The sequence below is a fragment of the Pyrgilauda ruficollis genome, unplaced genomic scaffold (assembly GCF_017590135.1).
Source record: "Pyrgilauda ruficollis isolate IOZ18807 unplaced genomic scaffold, ASM1759013v1 scaffold23, whole genome shotgun sequence".
In the NCBI taxonomy this organism is placed as follows: domain Eukaryota; kingdom Metazoa; phylum Chordata; class Aves; order Passeriformes; family Passeridae; genus Pyrgilauda; species Pyrgilauda ruficollis.
Genome location: NW_024522539.1, coordinates 10,006,531 through 10,026,780, shown reverse-complemented (window position 1 = coordinate 10,026,780; position 20,250 = coordinate 10,006,531). Strand labels below are relative to the sequence as shown.

The following is a 20,250-nucleotide window of genomic DNA, read 5'->3' as shown; positions in this document are numbered from 1 at the left end:
AGCAGTGGTTTAAATATAGAGCTTTATAGTCTGATCTCTGGAAGGTTTAAACTGTATGTCAGAGAAAATTGCAGCATGTATAAAGTATCTAAGTTATGCGATCTGATGTCTTATTGAATATTATATTTTACTTATCTCCAAAAGATAAAAATAATGGCTCTAAGTCCTTACAATGCCTACAGTTGTACAGGATGAGAAAGGCTTTAGTGCATCCCACTGGAGAAAAAAATTCTCTTCAGGGTGGTATTTTTTTCCCCTCACTATTAAAAAACAAGTGGGTAAAAGCTTATGCCAACTCTGGCCAATGAAGCAAGCAAAGTATAGTGGGGAGGCATCACTCCCTTCTCCAAACCTACAGCAAAATGTACAGGGAGATTCCTAAGCACAGTAACAGTGCTACAAGTGATGCTGCCTGGAGGGGAACACGCAAAGCAAGAGCAGGTCCATCAAACAGCACCACCACAGCTCTGCAGTGCCTAGAAGCAGAGTTGTAAAGCACAATTGTGAAGCACAATGAAGTCCTGTTCAGGGGTAACTTGAGATCCTCCCTCTGCATTTGCAGCAAAGGAACATTCTGGCTGTCAGACTTGTGCATTGCCACAGCAGAATGATTCTCACCATCTCATGAATGAAGGGGTGACACCTTCAGGAATAAAGTCAATCAGCTGGTTTGGCACACAGGAAAGACAATTTCCTGCTTTATGAATTAATTATTCAACTCAAGGAGCACGGAATACATTTTTGATTTCCAGTGTGAAGAAACTGCAGTAATGACATAAATGCCTGCATCAACTTCCTTCCTATAGATCTGCACAGTGCCACTTGTTTAGAGGGCAGAAAAGATGAGCACTTCTGCTAATTACCTGCACAGCTGAACAAATGCAGATCTGCTCCATGCGGCCTTGGCACTGAGTGACAATTACCTCTACAGATTTCATCTGCATACATCTGACTCTGCTCTGCCACTACTTAACATTTCAGACAGAACTGCAGCCATTCTTCTTTTCTCATTTCCTCCAGTTAATTTCTGCCAATTCACAATGATAGATTATAATAATTGCAAGGCTGCAGGACAGAAAATTTCTTCCCAGCAGGTCCTTCCCATTCCCTCATTATAAAGATGATCCAAGATATGGTTGCTCAACCTCTTCCATTTTCTGTGTATCTTCTGTGTTTTTTCCCTCTCCAAAGTGCGCTCTGTACAACACCTGGCAGAGACCTGCAAACCATGAAGGCTCAGTGTTTGCCTCATCATTTTAATTGGTAGCAGGGGATGGAATCAGTACTGCAGCTGAAAAGCAGCAGGAATAATATCTTTTTAAATTCAATTGCAGATGATTTTATTTTTCTGCCACAAGGCCAAGCAATTTCCAAGTTTAAGACAGGTGCACTTACAGTATTGGGACAAACACTCCTCTCAGCAAGTGTTTTGCTACCAGGAATAAGTTCTGTGTATATGCATCAAAAGTACACAGTCATCAATTACCTGGAGTTACAGGTAATCTTCTGACGTTCTGAAATATTCTGAACCAATAAACTGTAATTTTGCACAAGTACATATAAACAGAATAGCTACTCTGACAGAGCCTGAAACAAACTGTACATTGGATTTTATCCACAAAATAATGGATCAACATTTTATCTATACATTTTATGCTCTTCCAATTTCCTCAATTCTCTTTAAACAGGTTGGAGACCTGCATTTAGATATTATAACATGTGGGTGTCACTTTTCGGAGCCCTGCTGTGCTGCGGGGTGATGTTTGTCATCAACTGGTGGGCAGCTCTCATCACTTATGCCATTGAGCTCTTCCTATATATTTATGTAACATATAAGAAGCCAGGTAAGGCCAAACCCAACTATTATTGAGGTATATGTTGTGCTGCTAGACTGGATTTTAAAGAAATTAATTCTGCTAACAGAATTAGAAATTATTTTTCTGTGCTATCTTTATTTAGAGGCAAGTCTGAAGCATGCCGTTAAACTCCATTTTATATAATACAGATTAAGCTGATAGTCTGGTGACTGCCTGTTTAACAAGCAGCTCAAGTGCGGTTCAGAGTTTTCTGTAAACATTCCAGCAGACTGGTTTATTCCCACCACATCTTTATGACATTTGGGCTTTTACTTGAGTAGCACTCATAATTTTTTTCCACCCACGCACAAAACCTTACCTGAATTTTGCAGTGCTCCTAAGCTGACTATGCAGGGTCCTTACTCAAAATGGAAACCTGCTGCCCATTATACAACAAAAATGCAAGCTGAATTACTTATGAACTGATCATCCTCCAGCACCTCCCTACAATTCCTGCATAAATCAAGACAGATGGGCCCACTTTACTGCTGGAAAAAAAACCACTTAGTAGCTCAGCAAATCACATGAGCTGTCCTCAAAAACCTGTGTGCTGTACAAGCCAGACAGTCTGGCTATTCATATACAGGACAAAACTAACCCAGGTCCAGATTTAGGTGCTAACCACCTGAATTACTTCTGCAGCAGAAAACATAAAACAAAACCAACAAATAAAAGAGGCACGGTTCCCAGCAACAGATGTACTTTTATTGGAGTTATCTTGGGACAGCAACACCTGGTCTGAGACTCTGTTATTGTTTCTGTTGCTGTTGTCTGTCCTCCCTATCTGTGCTCTCTCACACCCACTGGGATGGTCTGTGCTTCCTTCCCTGTAAATGTATCATCAGCTGCAGGGAAGCACACCTATCTCCAGTCAGGTGTCCAAAACATTTCAGGATTTCTACCCTTTCATTGGATATTGCCAGGGTCCCTAATGCAAAATAGCACCGTAAAGCTTGGTTAAATTCACTGAAGCTGCTGTACAAAAGCCCTCTGTCTACTGCTAAGAGAGTGACTTTTGTTCAGCAGTAATTTACCAACAACTGCAGAGCTCAGAAAAAACTAACATTCCTGAGAAAAGGTGACTTTACACAAACCTCCACTTAATACAAACCTCCACTTAATATTGGCTTTGTATCTTGGCATAATAGGACTTGATCTGCATTCATGTAGATCTCAAAGCATAGAAAGACATTTCTTATATGCCTGCACTGACCAAACAGCTGCACAATAATGAGAAAATATGTATATGCCAAAACAGGGTTTGGAGACTAATTTCTGGCCTATACAGTAGAACAGAGCAAACTGGCACCAGCAATGTTCCTTCCTACTGGTTTCATTTGCACCTCCTGAAATTCCACACAACATACATGACTCAGGGCTGCCCATTTTCTAGTGGGAGAAGACACAAAGTTAATGTAACAAATAAGAAAATAGTTTTAAGCAGGGGAAGAACATACCCAATATTTAAATAAAGAATGAAACTATTTACTTGGATGGGGTTTTCTGCATCACAAAAGCAAAACCAATTCCTTCTATTATGAAGCACAAAGAACAACAGATCTGTATCTACGAAGCACAGGAGAATATACTCTGCTCTTCATAGAGAACACCATTGCTCATTTTTGCAACAATGTAGGGAAAAGCTTGTGGTTTAATATGCATTATTTATCTTTATTATATGCAGAGGTAAACTGGGGCTCCTCTACGCAGGCTCTGTACTTTGTTAATGCCTTAGACAGCGCTCTGGCGTTAACGACAGTGGAAGACCATGTTAAAAACTTCAGGTAAGATTTCTAGTGAACAGCAGAATGGCTTGTCCTGAATCTGGACATCAGCCAATTATATACAACCTCTTTTTCCCCCACCAGACCCCAGTGCCTAGCATTAACAGGAGCTCCTATGGTCAGGCCTGCTCTGCTGGACATCACCCATGCCTTCACGAAGAACAACGGGCTGTGTATCTGCTGTGAAGTGTACACGGTAAGGGAACTGCCCCCAGCCTGCACACCCAGCACCAGTGGGGGCTGCAGGTCTCTGTCACACACTCCACTCTCACCCAGCACACGGTGCTCCCACCGGTGCTGCGCACACCACCAAAGAGATTTGCACTGAGAATTAACTTCATCATAATTCTTGACACGAAGCTATTGGCCAATACAAAGCCTGCTGGTAAATGCCTCACGGAGATGCTTTTCAAAGTTCACAGTAGGTGAACTAAAAAATGGTTTGGAGGGAAAAAAAAAAAAATTACAATGAAAGACTTTAGGCTTAGAAAACAGAAAACCCCCAAACCACACAAAACGCAAAATTTGAAGGGTTATTTGTGAGAGTCAAATTACGCAGGTTCTATTTTCAGCTTTGTCACCAATTTGCAGAGTTGGGTTTGGCAAGTAATTCAGCTCTCTTTGCAGTGGTTCCTCCAAAACTGTTACAATGCTAATTTTGAGGATAAACACGCTCTTCTGAGATCTAAAGAGAGGAGCAAAGTGTATTTCTAGATACAAATATACAGCAAATTATGTATCTTAGAGGATGAAAATCTAGTCTCTCATCAGAATGGAACAAAAATAGATAGGTTTGTAGTGTAGGGAGAAAATGTATTTTAAATATTACAGTGCCCTTTTAATTTTGAGAGAGGAAAAAAAAAACCAAAACAGCTCATGGCACTAAATGGGGCTGCAGAATCTAGATAATAGAGTCAGGCCAGCCAAGATAATGTATTCCTCTACAGCAGCAAAGGAATAATTCATTTGATGCTGCCACATTGCAGAAACAGAGTAAGGAAGATACATATGAGATTCTTCCCAAATCAAATGAATCTATAAAGAATGAATGGTCCTAATTCTTCCCTACTAAAATTATTATTAGATTTCCCACTGAATTCACTAAGTGTAGAACCAAATCACAACAAGATCCTGAGACCATGCAGCTTCTTAAAGTTAAGTTTCATCAAGTTTTCTGAATTCTTAGGTATGTTTCTCTAGTACTTTCTATGGAGAACTAAGATTTCATTCCTGACTATACAAAAAACCCCCAAAGACTATTCTCTTAGTATAGGTTTTGTAATTGTTTAGGGGGGCCTTCTAATTATTTCTTCAGCAACTTAAGTGAAATTTAATTTCCTTGGTAATAAAAGTGTGACAAAATGAGACTTTATGGATTGCAAAATTGTGGTAAAAAACAGATGATAAAATTAACAATCACATTGAAGAGCAGCCTGCAATAAATATCACAACAAATGCAGCAAGACTATTCAGCCATAGATGTAACACCCAGCACGTTCTGCCTCAAAAGCTGACATGCTGTTAGCGATGCATAAAGTTTTGAAACACCATGCCAGAGAGAACATCTTCCATTCCTTTCTTCCAAAAGGCAGCAAGAAACTTTCCAGGAATATGGTGATACATAGCTTAGAAATGGACAAAATAAAGATCACAATAGAGCATAAATATGATTTCAAGATTACTTGTCTCTGACGTTATGGCTGCATGTTGGCTTGAACAGTCTGAGCTTCCAGTAAAAGGGACTATTTCTCCTTTTACTCCCTGCCCTCATGTCACATACTTTTTCAGGGTTAGTCCCCAGTCTGCAAATTCACTGGACTCCTTGTACACCTGCACAAACATTCCACAGGTGCAAAGGAGGAGCAGGGGAGGACACAGACAGGCACATGGGAGAGGGGTGGGTCTGGCCCCTCAGCCAGCAGAAACATATTGTGCAAGCCAGTTACAAAACCACCTTCAGGTGCTTTCCTTTGAGAGACAGGGAAGAAGGGCAAAACTTGTTTGCTTCCCCTCCTTACTCACAATGAAACTTCAAGCTTATTGTTCAAGTTGTCATTTCCAGCTCTTCATACATCCAGGATCAAATCCGTCTTAAGTTATATCGATGTCTTGGGACTTGGATATGCACATGGATTTTTTTCCCATTAAATTACCAGAGGACCACTGAAAGAAAACTGGCAATAAAGGCATTTGCATCTTTAATTGCATTGCATCAACTCTTTTCTCTTATGTCAGTAGAGAGGAACTTAACCATGTATATTTAGATCTCCTGAGACTCTTTTACATAGTCAAGCCAGGGAAGGATTTTATTCACTCTGAATACCTTTATCATACCTTAGATGTTTTTTTAAAGATGTTACAATCCATAGTACTCCTTCCTTCTGTCAGAATCACTGCATTTAAGTAGCATTAACAGCCTCAGCCCTCTCAAACAGCATGTGACTAATGTTTGCAGCACAGATATTTTCAAAGGGCTGAATCTCTGTGGACTCTTTTTGGAAAGGTATTTTTCTGTCTCTCTCCATTTGCTCCCACAGCAGACTAGGTAACTCCTTCAAAATCACTGTGTGATGTACAACACAAAGCCTTCATAATAATATTTTACTGTATCATTCAGGGACCACGCAAGCTGTGTGTTAAGGAGATGAACAGTGGCATGGAAAAAAAGCAGGCCTGGCTCACAAAGAACAAAAGAAAAGCCTTTTATGCAGCAGTGGCAGCTGACAGCTTCAGAGATGGAGTCAAAAGTCTACTTCAAGTAAGCTTTTTGTTTACAGAACACACAGGAGAGTGTACATCAAAGCATCCCTTTATGTGAGACATTACTATTCACTTGTGAAGAAGCTCTACATATCTATGGGTAATATAATAGACAGAAAGGGGGTACATGTATATTATATTACAGATTATTTCATAAAGATCTAGTTCTGGGCTATGGAATTATGAGACAAAGCATACTGATTCTCTCCTAAATGAACGAGACACTATCATGAAAAAAGAGAAGCATCTACAGGGCAACATATCAATGTCTATGCAGCTGACACTTGATACACTTCAAATCAATTCTATTGTTTGGTATTACACAGCATATTAAATATCTGAGAATGTTTTGGCAATAAATGACAACTGAAAATGTGTAATATACATTTTCTGCAAATAGTGAGAAGGCCATTTAAATAAAAGTCTGCAACATTTTTTCTATTACTCTAAGAACGCAGGAGATCATTTCCAACAGTCCATTTAAAACGGCCATAATGAAGACACAGAGACACTGTTTTCGTTTTTCCCATCTCACTTCCTCTCTCACATATATGAATATTTAAACATATAAGTACTGAGGCAAAACATAGAGAAAATTCACATCGTTTTCACAAAATACACTGCTGAAAAAACATCAGTGTCAACTGCGACAGTAGGGAGCCAACTGAAATACTCTGGGTAAGTCACCCACTGGTGTCCCAGGGCTCTTTGTACACTTGCTGAATGGACAGTACAACTGAGCGAGATGAAATGCTATTAAAAAAGATCCCTTTGTTCTGTAAAAGCCTCACAAAGACACTTCATCTTGGGCTTATACATTGACTCAGTAGGAGACCTTTCTGATGTTGTTGAGAACTCCTACAGTCTGAGGATCTCTTCCTTTCCATTACTATATAAGCACTATTGACTAAGTCAACTACTGGACCCCAAATAATTCTCTTCCAGCAAACAAAAGGATAACCATATCATCATTATTGCAACCTAAAGACATCAGCAACAATTGCTAATTTCAATGACTCAAAAAACCCACCAAGGTTCCAAGAGTTTTTACCTATTTTCTGTTTGCTAGTAGTAAAAAGTTGGCAAGTGTAACAACTATACAAGATGGTGTTTTGTGTGTATCCACCTAAAAGTTTCCAATACACTGAATATTTAGATTTCTATAAACACTAGGTTAGCTGAATCTAGATCTGACTTCCCTTGCTTGTCCAGGTTTTATAATCCAGAATTAGTTTTAAAGGCAAACTAATATCTTGCCAAACCATTTTTTTCCTGTTTATAAAATATAATTTTCTGTACAAAGCATGCTCAGTTGATTTTGGATCATCTTTTGAAAAGAACACAGCAAATGAAACAGCAGCAGTTTCCAAATTCAAGGAAAAAAAATATTCTTAGGAGCCTATGCCTTCTCTGTGTATCTGAGATGTTTTAAGAGACTACAGACCCACTTCATCTGAGTATTCCAAAGCTGATAAAAGCTTTATGACATTATATCAGAATGAACATACAAACAGTTCTTGAACTCCCTCTTGATTCCAAGTTATTGAACCATTTTAATGAGAACATGTCAGAAGAAATGCAAATGAATGCTAATTTAGAAAAACTACACTTCTGTCATCTAAAATAATTTATAGTTGGAATGATTTAAAGCTAATCTTTCTGCTTTCTGCATGGGTATGAGCATGAAGGGCATTTATGAAATGCCATCTAGTTGTGTCTCCAGAACATTACTTCAGTTATCTTTTGCCATTACTTTTCACTTACAGTAAAAGCATGCATGTGTCCCTCTCTCAAGCAGTGTTTTAATATTGGCAGGCCTCAGGCTTGGGTAGAATGAAACCAAACACCCTGGTGATTGGATTTAAGAAGGACTGGAGAAGTGCACCTGCCGCTCAAGTTGAGAACTATGTGGGCATTATACAGTAAGTCACCTCAGTACCTCCTTTTTCACTCCTCTTAGACTAAATTAATGTAGCATTTCCATAGAGACTTTGATGTGTAGAGACAAAGCAAGGACATAGGTACAAACCTGGGCTCACACATCCTAGCTCTGTGGCTGAAGTTATTGCCCATCAAAAAAGGCTCACTGGCTTCCCACACCTCATAGGATCTGCTTACCAAACACCTGGCACTATCACAGCTGATATGGCTGGACAATGCTAAAGAAGCTGCACTGCTGTCAGCAGTGCTTTTGCAGAACTGCATTTTCCCATTTTTGGTGGGCAGGAGCTCAGAGAAAAACAACTCTGATGTACATAGTAAGGGAATAAGAGAACATCATGGAATTCTTCTTTTAAGCCTAGGAGACAGAGGAAGAGCTTTGCTTCAAATCTCATGTGTGCCTAAGGCTCAGCAGCTCTGTGGGTTGGGATTTAGCTAGGAAACTGTCATTTTAGAACAGGCTTCTCATAGATACTTGCTCAAAATTCGCTTGTAAGGCTGAAGCAAGTTACAGAGCAACAAAACCCACCTCAACTTTGTTATTTCCTCAGAGAGGGGAGAAAAAATCAAAATTCGCTTGTAAGGCTGAAGCAAGTTACAGAGCAACAAAACCCACCTCGACTTTATTTCCTCAGAGAGGGGAGAAAAAGAATTACCCTATAGCAACCTAGTTCCTAAAAAAGTGCAGTCTGAAATACCCATTTCAGGAATAGCTGATCTGTTCCCATGCCCAATCAAACCTTTATTTCAAATGAGGGAAGAGAAGTACTACAAATTTATCTGTGACAATTCCTTCTGCAATTTTACCTAGTCTGTCCTCTCTGTGAACATTTTCACTGATCTTTTCAAAATAGCCTTCCTCATCAACATGCACAATGTAAAACCATGTTTACCCTTCCTTTTCTTTCCAGTGATGCCTTTGATTTTGAGCTTGGTGTAATTATCATCAGAATTAGCCAAGGATTTGATATATCTCAGGTCCTTCAGGTTCAAGGTATGTAGTGACTCAACAGCTCAATATCTCTGCTGGTTAGATGCACAGCATAAGGAGGCCTCTGACACTCATAAGAGTCACCATCTGCTTTCTAGAATAGTTCCTACACTCACAACTTCCACAGTTCATCCTTGCCTGTGCAGTTTAAATCCTGCCTGAATCCTTGCTGATCACTGGCAGTGACAGAAGGAGTCCAAGCCTGACACATGAAGGAGCTCTGCACATCAGAGAACTCAACTCCCAAAGCAGTTCCAGCACAGGCACAGACTACAGCAAAGCCATATTGTGCCACAGCAACCAGTGACCCTGCTGCATGTTTCCTTCCTGGTCATGCACACCTTCCTCTATCTGCCTACCTGATACCTCGGGAACAGACAGGAAATGGGAAGCTGCATGTTTGGTACCATCTCTGTGGAACTGAGTCCTACAGACTTCCCACCCGTTAAAAAAATCTGAAATCCCCAGGAAACACCAGTTCTCTCTCCCCCCTTTCTGTTCATTCTTCCTTAGGTCAATAGTGCACATCGCAGGGAGAAAGGGCAACCCTTCTGCCATACCACCACCATTTCGGGAGAGGTGCCTTTGGGTGGCAAAGGCGGAACGGTTCCCTAGATTTCCAGCAGGCCAGCTCTCCCACCGGCCCGGTTCGCCCCGGAGCAGCCGGGCCGGGCCGGGCCGGCGCTCCCGCGGCTCTCTGCTGCCGCCTGCTGCCCGTCCGCCGCCCCCGCAGCATGCCGCTGCGGGATCAGGCGAAGGAGCGAAGCCCCGAAGGAAATCAGCCCGCAGAATGAAAAGGCGCCAGAGATTCCCTTAAGGAACAAGGGCAGATGAACAGTCCCTCAGCACCGGCAGCTTGATGTGCTTTGGAGACCCACGAGGCGAAAGTACAAGGACTCAGAAAAGATTGCAAAATAACCAACTTTTTCTTCACCCCCAGTGATGTCTGAGAGGTATCTGCATATCTCTGCTTGACGCAAGTCAGAAACAGAGTGCTCAAAATACACAATCTTTGAACCACCTTTAAAAATACAGTGAAAAACAACTCTGCAATCTTACAAATGAGCAAATGCTCTCCAAGTGTTATGACACAAGGAGTCAAAGATTTAAGGGGGGGAGCCTCAAATACAAAAATATTTTGAAGCAGATACAGAGTCATTGTAGTGGAAAAGAATGATCATTGTGTTCTCTCATATTTTTTACCGCATTCTGCTCAATAGAAAAACTGAAATTTTAGTTTTGCGTAACCATTAAGTTTGTAGTTATCACCATGTCTAATAATCAGAAGTATGAGACTGTCATTGATTAAAACCTAAAAAAGTATAATCTTTCTGCTGGCAGCTGAGGGTCCTAACAGAGCTAATAATGTCTAGCTAGCGAAAGTTTATTCTACTTTTTCAACACAATGTCTTAAATGAACTTACTTCATATTTAGTTAATGTATTACTCAAATAGAAGATTTCCTTATGAAAAAAGTTTTCTGCAGGCAAATGCCTGGATCATATTAATTAGTGCCTCACCATAATATATTCCACAATAACACATGGTACCTTTTTCTCAGCAAAAGCATAATAATGCTAAGATTAAATTTTTCTTCTATATTACTAAGCTTACAAAATTGATTGGCTAAATCTTACATCGTTGCAACTATTGCTTAAAAAAGCCCATGAAAAATATGTCTGCATGGAGAATGATTGTATATTCAGCATCCTTATGTATTTCTGAGAATCTCAAACTACAAACCATAAGACTTTGTACTAAGAAAAGAGACCCACAGGCTAGAACTAAATACTTCAGCTTCCTCAGTGTAGGAAAACAACTTTCCTAATGTCTTTTCAAATTCTTGTCTAAAGAAATCAACCAAACACCCACAAACATAACTCAATAAATAATATCTCATGTAACTATAAAATGTCATAATACTGAATTTGATTTGGAAGAGACAAACAGAGCATGTGGCACACCACAGTGCTGTAGGCACAGGCACCCCAAGCTAGGGCTTCCAGAGGTGAATTCAGCTTCCTTCTCCCTACTGGTTTGCAATGAAAAAGCATTTTAAAAGAATTTTCATACCAGGAGCTTTACATTGTCTACAAAGTACCACAACACCAATTACATCACTGCCATTAGCTCAGTAAGGGATTTAATTTAAAAGACAGCAATGTTTTACCAGTTCTTTTACTTTTTCTAATATACAGAGGAATTAGAGAAGCTGGAGCAGGAGAGATTAGCACTCGAAGCCACCATTAAAGAAAATGATTTTGAAGAAGGAAAAAGGGGTATCTGTGGACTCTTCAAAAAAGCCAGCACACTGAATATCTCAAAACACGAAACAAAGAAGGGTAAGTTCCAAAATGACAACTTGTCCCCAACCCTTCCATGCATCACACTTTTACCAATATGCAAACTGGAATTCACTCCAAGCCAAAAACTCCTGAGCCACACAGAAGCCCCTGGAACAGAACCTCCCTTGTGCAAACCGAGGTGGCCACAACCCTGTAACGCAGCACAGTGACACGCTCTGCTCGCTGGACACGCTGTCTGCGGCACAACCATCTCCCCTCGTTTGCTAGATAAACTTCTCAGCTCAGCTTAAATTCACTGGCACTTGACAAAAACAATATGGTTATTAAAGTTTGAAGCGTTCAGAATAAGTTGGTTGGGGGGGTTTGGGGATTGTTTTTGTCTTTTCAATAGGGTGTTTTAAGCTTTTAAACAGAAAAAAAACTTTTTCCTCCTAAGGAAAATAGGAACTATGCACAATATGGAGGGAACAAGCATTCATACTTTACTAACATACACACAAACTCAGTACACAGCTGAAAAAACAGGTAAAAATAGCACAACTGCTCTATAGTCTAAGCACAATTTCATAAAAATGCACAAGGTGGTAAAAGTACTGAAAGTACACAGACAACATCCTGTCAAATAACTAGCCCACTGATATGTAGGTGATGAAGTCAATATTACATTTCAGATATAGTGAAATGATACAGACCCAATTTAAGGTCTCATTTCACAACTGCTAGGCTGTAATGATAATGACCCACCTGAAGCCATGCTTGTACACAGACATGTATTTTGAGAGTTTTCACCTGCAGAGACAATTACATCTGGCTGTGCATGCAACTCCTGCAGGTGCCAGGAAGATCTACAGACTGGGAACATAAAATGCCATTATTCTTCAGCTGGCAGGCTTCACTTGATTTTGTTTCAGTAGAACATATTTTTATGACAATTCCAAGAGTGCATACCCCCATTTCAACTTCCCTTTTTGATTTAGTTGAGAAATGCATAAAGTAAATACATATTACACATTTTGGCTCTCTGTATTAGATAAATTATGTTAATAAATAGCTGCACCTCTTTGTCTTGTTTTGATGTTCGTACTCAGAGTTGTTCCATCTCCCAGGAGAGATGCTAGAACTGAGGAAAAGGAAAGCCAGTAACTGCTTTGGAACTATCCTGTTCACACTTCAGAAACACAGGAAAACCAAGCAAAGCATTTTCAGAACCTAGCAGAGCAGAGTAAAACCTCTAAAGAAGCCTGTTTGTTCCACTTAGAATACTGCTCTGACACCATCTCTTTGAAATCATTGAAAGAGAAGCAGTAATAAAGCCAGAGGCCTCAAAAGGTGGAATGAGAGAAGGTATTGTTAGTACAGAGTCAAGACTGCATCTTTTCAAGCCAGCCAAGCAAACAGCAAGAACCAAAATTTATTTCCCATTATCAGTGACCATGTCAGCATAGGGAAACAGCCATATGTGCTTGTTTCCTAACTTCCAGCTTCACCTATGCTACCCCTGCACCCCATCAGCTCATTTCATCCACTCTGACTCTACCTTTCAGGGAGCTCTGTATTTTACCAGACAGCTGAGCTTGTAAATGATGCAAAATGACACATTTACTTGTAAAATCTATCAGATATTTCCCAATTGCTTTTAAGGCCCCAGTGAATTTTACATTAACTAAAAAGAGACAGAACAAATAATCAGGTAACCTTTTTCAAAATGTTATCGTCTAGTGACAATGTGTTACACAAGCTTTGGTTTCTGCATATGAGAAAATTAGAAGTCCAAAGCATCTACTCTGTACCTTTTTTTCAGATTTAAAGGCCAGAAATTATGTCAGAAACAGTTCATTTTCCTGAAGCTTTCCCTCCATTTGGCTCCCTAAAGCTACTTATTGCCTCACTTATCAGATCTCCTTCCACATTTTTTTCTTTCTCATTACAGAGAGCAGCATTAACACCGTACAGTCAATGCACGTGGGTGAATTCAATCAGAGGCTGCTAGAAGCCAGCACTCAATTTAAAAAGAAGCAAGGAAAAGGTACAATTGACATTTGGTGGCTGTTTGATGATGGAGGTAAGGAATTTGAGTAAGAATCACAGGGAGAGAAATTCCTCTGTTACCAAATATAAAAACAGACTTGGGAAGTTGCATAAAACTGGTTTTTATTAAGCTTACATAACCAATTTTCTGTCAGGCTTAAATGTTTTAAAAATTAACTTCTATCCAATACTGCTGAAGTGAAAGATGGAATTTTTACCATACAATGCACTAATTTGATATTCCTCCAATTTTCTATGTTCTTCCAGGTCTAACAATCCTAATTCCTTACATTCTAACTATCAGGAAGAAGTGGAAGAATTGTAAATTAAGGATCTTCACTGGAGGAAAAGTCAATAGGATTGAAGAAGAAAAACTAGTGTAAATATAACTTTGTCTCACTTGTTTAAAGAATTAGAATTGATGCTGAATATAATGCATATACGGCAGGAAGGTGGGAAATTCTCAGCACAACTGGTTTGTTGTACTATGGGCAGCATGAAAAAAAATGTACTTGACTGAAAGGTGTTAAGCTTATGGCATAGCCCTTAAGACTCTGCAAATGGTGATTACCAAAGGAAACTCACATCCAGCACTTTTTCCCACTAATAGCTCATATTCCCTTCTCTGAGAAGAGCAGTCTTCACTCTGTAATGAGATTATAATTACTTTTATGGGATTTGCATGAGATTGTCCAGGTAACAGGAAGTGAAATTGCACATGAAGCTCTCACATGCAAATAGCATGACAGATAACTCACATAAATGTGATTAACTGTGGTAAAATATAAAGAAGTTAAAGAGCAAGTTAATCAACTTTAAGGCCAAGTTGATTTTACTCAGTGTTTTAAATAAAGTCTAGATTTCATAATCATCATTTCAGAATCATTTGCCTTTGAGCAAATGAAAGGTACTAATACAAATTTATTTTTATCACCACTGCATGTAGGACCTTTCCTTCCTAAGCACTTTACATGTTACAGGCACAGCCATTTCAGCACCAGTGGAAGCAGCTCTGGGGTGGAAGTCAGTGACCGCTTAACAAAGAGAAGCAGCACCATGTAGAGAGTTAAAAACATCTCCAGCCAAAACTCCAGTGGCAAACAAGTGAGAGGGGTGCAAGGACAGGAGTTAGTATCACCAGCTTCACTAGGATCACAACACAGTGCCTTGGAAAGGATGCTCCCTTAAAGCAAAAGGAAACATATAGAGCAAACTTTACTCCTCTGTGGCTCCCTCAGTTTTAAACAGTACCCTGAAGTTAATGTACCTCTGCAGAAGAGATTCACAAGTGTTTGTACAAACTATCCTTGTAATTGGGTAAAAAAAGCCCTGGAGCTGCTCAAGGAGCTGCTGGGAAGTGTTCTCTGCCCCCTATCCAGCCTTGGCTGCTCAGGACTGCAAACAGGCTACTGAACCTGAACCCCCCAGGCACCTGATTTTGCTGGAAGTTTTGACACCAAACAGGATTTGTCAAAACATGACAGCCTCCACAGAGGCAGTTCTGACACCTGCACACACTGCTTGTCCCACAAAGGCCAGAGTAAACAGCATGACCAGGACAGCTGACAAAGACCCAGCTTGTCCCCAAGAAAACATGTGTCTGCACTGCTACCTAAACACCAGCATTCCTCAAAACCTGGCCTACCTGCCACATGCAAAAGCCTTCAAAGAGACAGATATGGGTTGGGTGATTCCTCCATTCCCTAGGTAGATCTAATACAAAATCACCCAAGTACAATTTCAGCCATGTATTTTGAATTCAGAAGTCTATTTAACTGGACTTTTACTAGCATGTAATTGCCCAAATATTAAAACCTTTTCACAGAAGTTGAGATTTTGCTCTTTATCGTGTTCAAAACAGGGACTGCCACCAGGGACATCAGGATTTATACAAGCTGCAGGTTCTTTTTATATAAAATACTTTAAAAAGAAAGAGTAAACTCTCAAGTCATAAACAAATATGTATTTCTACCATGGTTTGCTCCTAGGAACTCTCTGACCTTTTCAAAAGCCAAAGCTTACATACCAAAAATAGAAACAAAAAAGCAGGTGGGAGAAGGAGGTGTGGGGAAGAACCACAAGATCCCAACCATGGCTCAAACTAGGTCAAAACTGACCTAATTAAACCTCTCTATCCTCAGCACAAACACACAAAAAACTATAAACTATTCCTTCTGCCAAGTGGGGCAGAAAGGCAATTTTTTTTTTATGAACATGTGTAAAGACAACACGTGAGTATATCAATATAAATTCATAAATGAACAAGATGAAGAAGATTCTTTAAGTATTGGACCTTCTGGACCAAATCTTGACCAACACATGCACTACCAGTACTGTAAAACTCCATCCACAGCATTCTTACAGTAATAGAGTAACAGAAGCCTTCTGTAAGTATTGGAGAATTTTGACCTCCTGTATATTGAATATTCTTCCTTTATAACTCAAGCCTTTGGGAATACTTAAAGTACCATTGTCTTCCCAAAATGTAACCCGCTGCCCTCTGTCTGCTATTAATTTATTTTTATTTTGTGATTTTCATCAATCATCAGTTAAATGAATTATGCTACAGCAGTCACCTTAATCCAGTTCTGCAATTAGAAACTGAAACAGTAAAGGATTTAAAGTAATTTGTCATATAGTTAAAGATATAAAATGTAGTTATCTAACTCATTTACAAGTATCCTTTGATATAAGGCACTCCAAAGTACAGTGATAAAACACTCTCTCTTTTGTTTTCAGGATGGCTTCGCTCCTAAGCAAATTCAGAATAAAATTTGCTGATATTAATATCATTTGTGATATCAATATAAAGCCCAACAAAGAGAGGTAAGAAGCATTACCAAATACACTATTTAGCAGCTAGCCTTTATCTAGAGCTTATTTCTTTTATGTTGAAAATTAAAAGAAAAAAAAAAAAAAAGAAAACCAGCAAAGCACAACACAGAAAATAACACTGTCACTCCATTGTAATCATTTACTAAGCACCAAGAGCAGGAAAAAGAAAAGAACCTTTTAACAATCACAGCTTAAAGGGTCAAAATCATGTGTAGTCTTTTTCTTTATGTTGTAAAGACTAATCAGACACCATACTTATGGGCCTCAAATTTAACGGATATTTTATGATGACTTCTCATTTATTTAGGCTACAATAGACTCCAGTCAGTCACAATTCTCCTGTAAATTTGCCATCACTGTCAACTCAGCCTTCTGGGTTTTACAATAAATTCATAACATTTTTCTGGTCAAACACAAGCATACTACTTCTCTCCCATTAGGTCAATATAATAATGCTCCCCTATCACTCAGATACAATGAAGGCTTAATAGTTTTAAAAATTGACTTATCTACAGAATTAATGCTCTTAAGCAGAGGTTAGGAAGTTGGTAAAACAATGCTCAAAATGCAGCACCTCCAACTGTGTTAGCTAAATTTAAAAAAAAAAAAAAAAAAAAAACACCTTAAAGTCTTTGCTTTCTAAAACCTAACTCCACAGAAAGAATCTATTTGTTCTGCTTATGTAGAAAAAAAGTACATAGCAAGCTGTTCAGGGGATAATTGAATCCTAAATTCAATTCACAGTATTGCTCTTAGTCTTAAAACTCTGAAAATGTGCCCCCTTGCCATACTCTCTTCCATCCCATCTCTTACTCCAGCCAAAGCCTTTCCCCTGGGTTCAAGTGCAGTCCCAGGTTAGGCTCTTCATCATTCTGGGTCCCATTTCTACACACACACAAACTTTGCAAAAATAGTATGGGATTCACCACATTTTCTGTGGACCATTGGAGATTTTAACTGAAGAAATGCAGCTGAAGAATATAAAGGTTTTATAACTAGATACCTAAAGTCCCCTTTCAGTGCCCTCTTGATCTCTCAAGTAAAATCTTTAATCATATAAAGAACTGTGCAATACATATCTTGTTTTTCCTCCAGTACAAGGCAGTGATTTTACATAAATAAAAGCTATCAAAAAGAATTAATATCTGGCATTAACATAAAATGCCACACACATTTGGTGCATCAGCACTATCTGAACTGAAAAGTGAGTTCTATGCCAGACAGACCACTGTATCTCTCTTCCAGCTGGCACCCCATCTATTTAATGAATAATAAGAGGATTATCACTATTTTACATACTGAAACAGACAGTAAGGATGTTGACAAACACTGACAGCTTAGCAACAGCAAAACTAAATGCTGCATATCACAGCCTTTAACCTATCTCTTGGCTTCCTGGCCATACAGCCAAGGCCAGCCTGTGCCCAGTCTGTCACTTCACAAGGGCTGTCAGCACCAAGTGCTCAGAGAAATACACTCACATCCATACAAAAGAAACTCCCTGAGGTCTCTCTGAATTTTCAACAATGGGCAAGCAAGGAAGTACTGAAGAACAATAAGGTTCTCCAGATGAAAACATTCAAAAGTTCCAGAAACAACTTGAAATTTAGAGAAAAAATCTGAACACAATTCTGAGTCCACATATAGCAAAAAACCCCCTAGTGTTTCCTTCAGCCCCTTGTCACAGGCAATTTGTATCACCTGTTTATCCATTGCATTAAGACCATATCAGTGAGGTGACAGGTCCAAGTGCTAGTGCTGAAACGATAATAAAATGTTCAGCATTAGTGAGGAGACCCATATTCATTGTTAATATTAGTAACCAACATACTGCAGTTTGCAGGTACTGTAAAACTCATTTCAGTATTTTTGCTAGAACCAGGACAATGCAGAAAATTCTCTGCTAAATGCAGTATTTAATTATCCTCAAATAACCTTTTAATTATTCTCAAATAACCCAAATGTACAGAAGTGGCACAGATATAACTTGGGGCACAATGTAGCAAAGAATAGTTAAAGATTTTGCATGTTTTTCAGCTATAATTATTATCAGTGAGGCCTGTCATACACAGTGCCTGTGAAATAAGTTAGTGAGTTCATACCCTGCAGCAAGGCCTCCTTTGTAATTCCTGTTTCAGCTGGAAATTCTTTGAAGAGATGATTGAACCATATCGCCTCCATGAAAGCTGCAAAGATATGACAACCGCTGAGAAATTAAAGCGAGAGACTCCATGGAAAATTACAGATGCGGAGCTGGAAGCATTCAAGGAGAAGGTAAAGCCCCACCAACTTTTTTACATATGTACCTTTTCTTACCCTCCAGATGTTTGAAGCTATTAGTAAGAAAAAGTGAAATACCAGATAAGGCATTAAAAACATGACATGTACAAACCTGTATTTGGTATTTACAGATTGGATTTATATTGTAAACACTGCAGAGGTGTGTTATGATCGCATTATTGAACTCTCTCAGACCTTGGCATGTTTACACAGTATTTTCCAGGCTGATGAGAAGCTCTGCCCACATCAAAGCCAGCCAGATGAAAACCACCTCTGAACCAGAAGCCACACAGTTACTGCACTGAGCCTGAGCTAATTGGGTCTGCTGAGGTTTATTAAATGGCTCCTCTGTTTTGGAGCTTGAATCTCTTCAAGGGTGCAGTTCCAAACATTCACCACTTTAGGCAACTTAGAACTGAATCCAGACACTTCAATTAAGCTAGAAATTTCTCCAAAGGCAAGGCTGAGCATGAATTCTTACCTCAATGGCAGAGTGAAGACTAAACCAGTCTACCATGCAGAAGCTCTCTGGCAGTTCAGAGGACCTTCAAGGCTGATGCTAGCTGATCCACTGGGTGAATTACAGCCCAGTCTGCTCTTTACATTTCTTGGAAAAATACCTTTTTACCAATGAACCACAGGCTTCATCAGGCCAGTGACAAAAGGAAGCAAACTCTTTCACCCTTAAGAGACTCCTTAAGTTCTGTAACTCAATGGCTAGAGTTAATCGAGCAATCTTAGTTATGGTTCCTGTGGAATTAACCTGAGTACAGTGGGAGTTTAGTTATCTCCACTTTATAGTGCTGGTAACTTCCTCAACAGAGCAAGGATTGTGACTCTGAGCTCAGAACTGCCAGAAGTCACAGCCTGACATATTAACATAAGCAGAAATCAATGATGATTTAAGGTAACACACTACACTATCGACTGCAGCAGCTGGGAAGCAGACTGGCTGCTCACTGTACTACCCTTGCCATGGAGCTGATAATCAGCATAAGGTTATACAGTCAGCTATGGGCAGAAAACCTCAGAATTATTCTCACCTTGAATTAACCAAAAGTGAGAGTCAGAGCCCTTAAAACACCTCAGTATAAAAGATAACAGGAACACAACCACAGACACTTGCCTGCAGAACTAGTGAGAATACGATAGGAAAAAAAACCCATATGATTAAGCTTGGTTTTGTCTAGGTCAGTAATTCAGGAACCAGAAAAATTCCTCAAAAGTTGAAGACAGACAGCAATATGAAAACGCCAAATTACTCTGTAAAACAAGAACAGCAACAAAAAGTTTAGTTCACACATATGGAAAGACATGCCCCTTATCTTCAGAAGTAGGGCAGTTCTGGGAATTTTAGAGGCCATTAGAACACATTTACAATTCAACAGATAAAAACCTAGCAGCACAGATAAAGGGTGATGTTATAGGATGATTCTCATGAGGTAACAGCTGGATACATTATGAGGGTC

At 39.4% G+C, this 20,250-nt stretch overlaps 1 protein-coding gene across 1 annotated transcript in view; it reads left to right on the top strand.

Annotated features, from left to right (window-relative positions):
• Window positions 1-20,250, top strand: part of SLC12A1 (solute carrier family 12 member 1) — a 46,178-nt gene that overhangs the window by 24,046 nt on the left and 1,882 nt on the right. Inside the window, exons 15-25 of the mRNA XM_041469017.1 lie at window positions 1,689-1,844; window positions 3,541-3,640; window positions 3,725-3,836; window positions 6,258-6,398; window positions 8,216-8,322; window positions 9,253-9,335; window positions 11,531-11,674; window positions 13,569-13,700; window positions 13,934-14,045; window positions 16,406-16,492; window positions 18,640-18,775. Coding sequence (XP_041324951.1) covers window positions 1,689-1,844; window positions 3,541-3,640; window positions 3,725-3,836; window positions 6,258-6,398; window positions 8,216-8,322; window positions 9,253-9,335; window positions 11,531-11,674; window positions 13,569-13,700; window positions 13,934-14,045; window positions 16,406-16,492; window positions 18,640-18,775 — 1,310 coding nt within the window. The remainder of the gene's footprint in view (window positions 1-1,688; window positions 1,845-3,540; window positions 3,641-3,724; window positions 3,837-6,257; window positions 6,399-8,215; window positions 8,323-9,252; window positions 9,336-11,530; window positions 11,675-13,568; window positions 13,701-13,933; window positions 14,046-16,405; window positions 16,493-18,639; window positions 18,776-20,250) is intronic.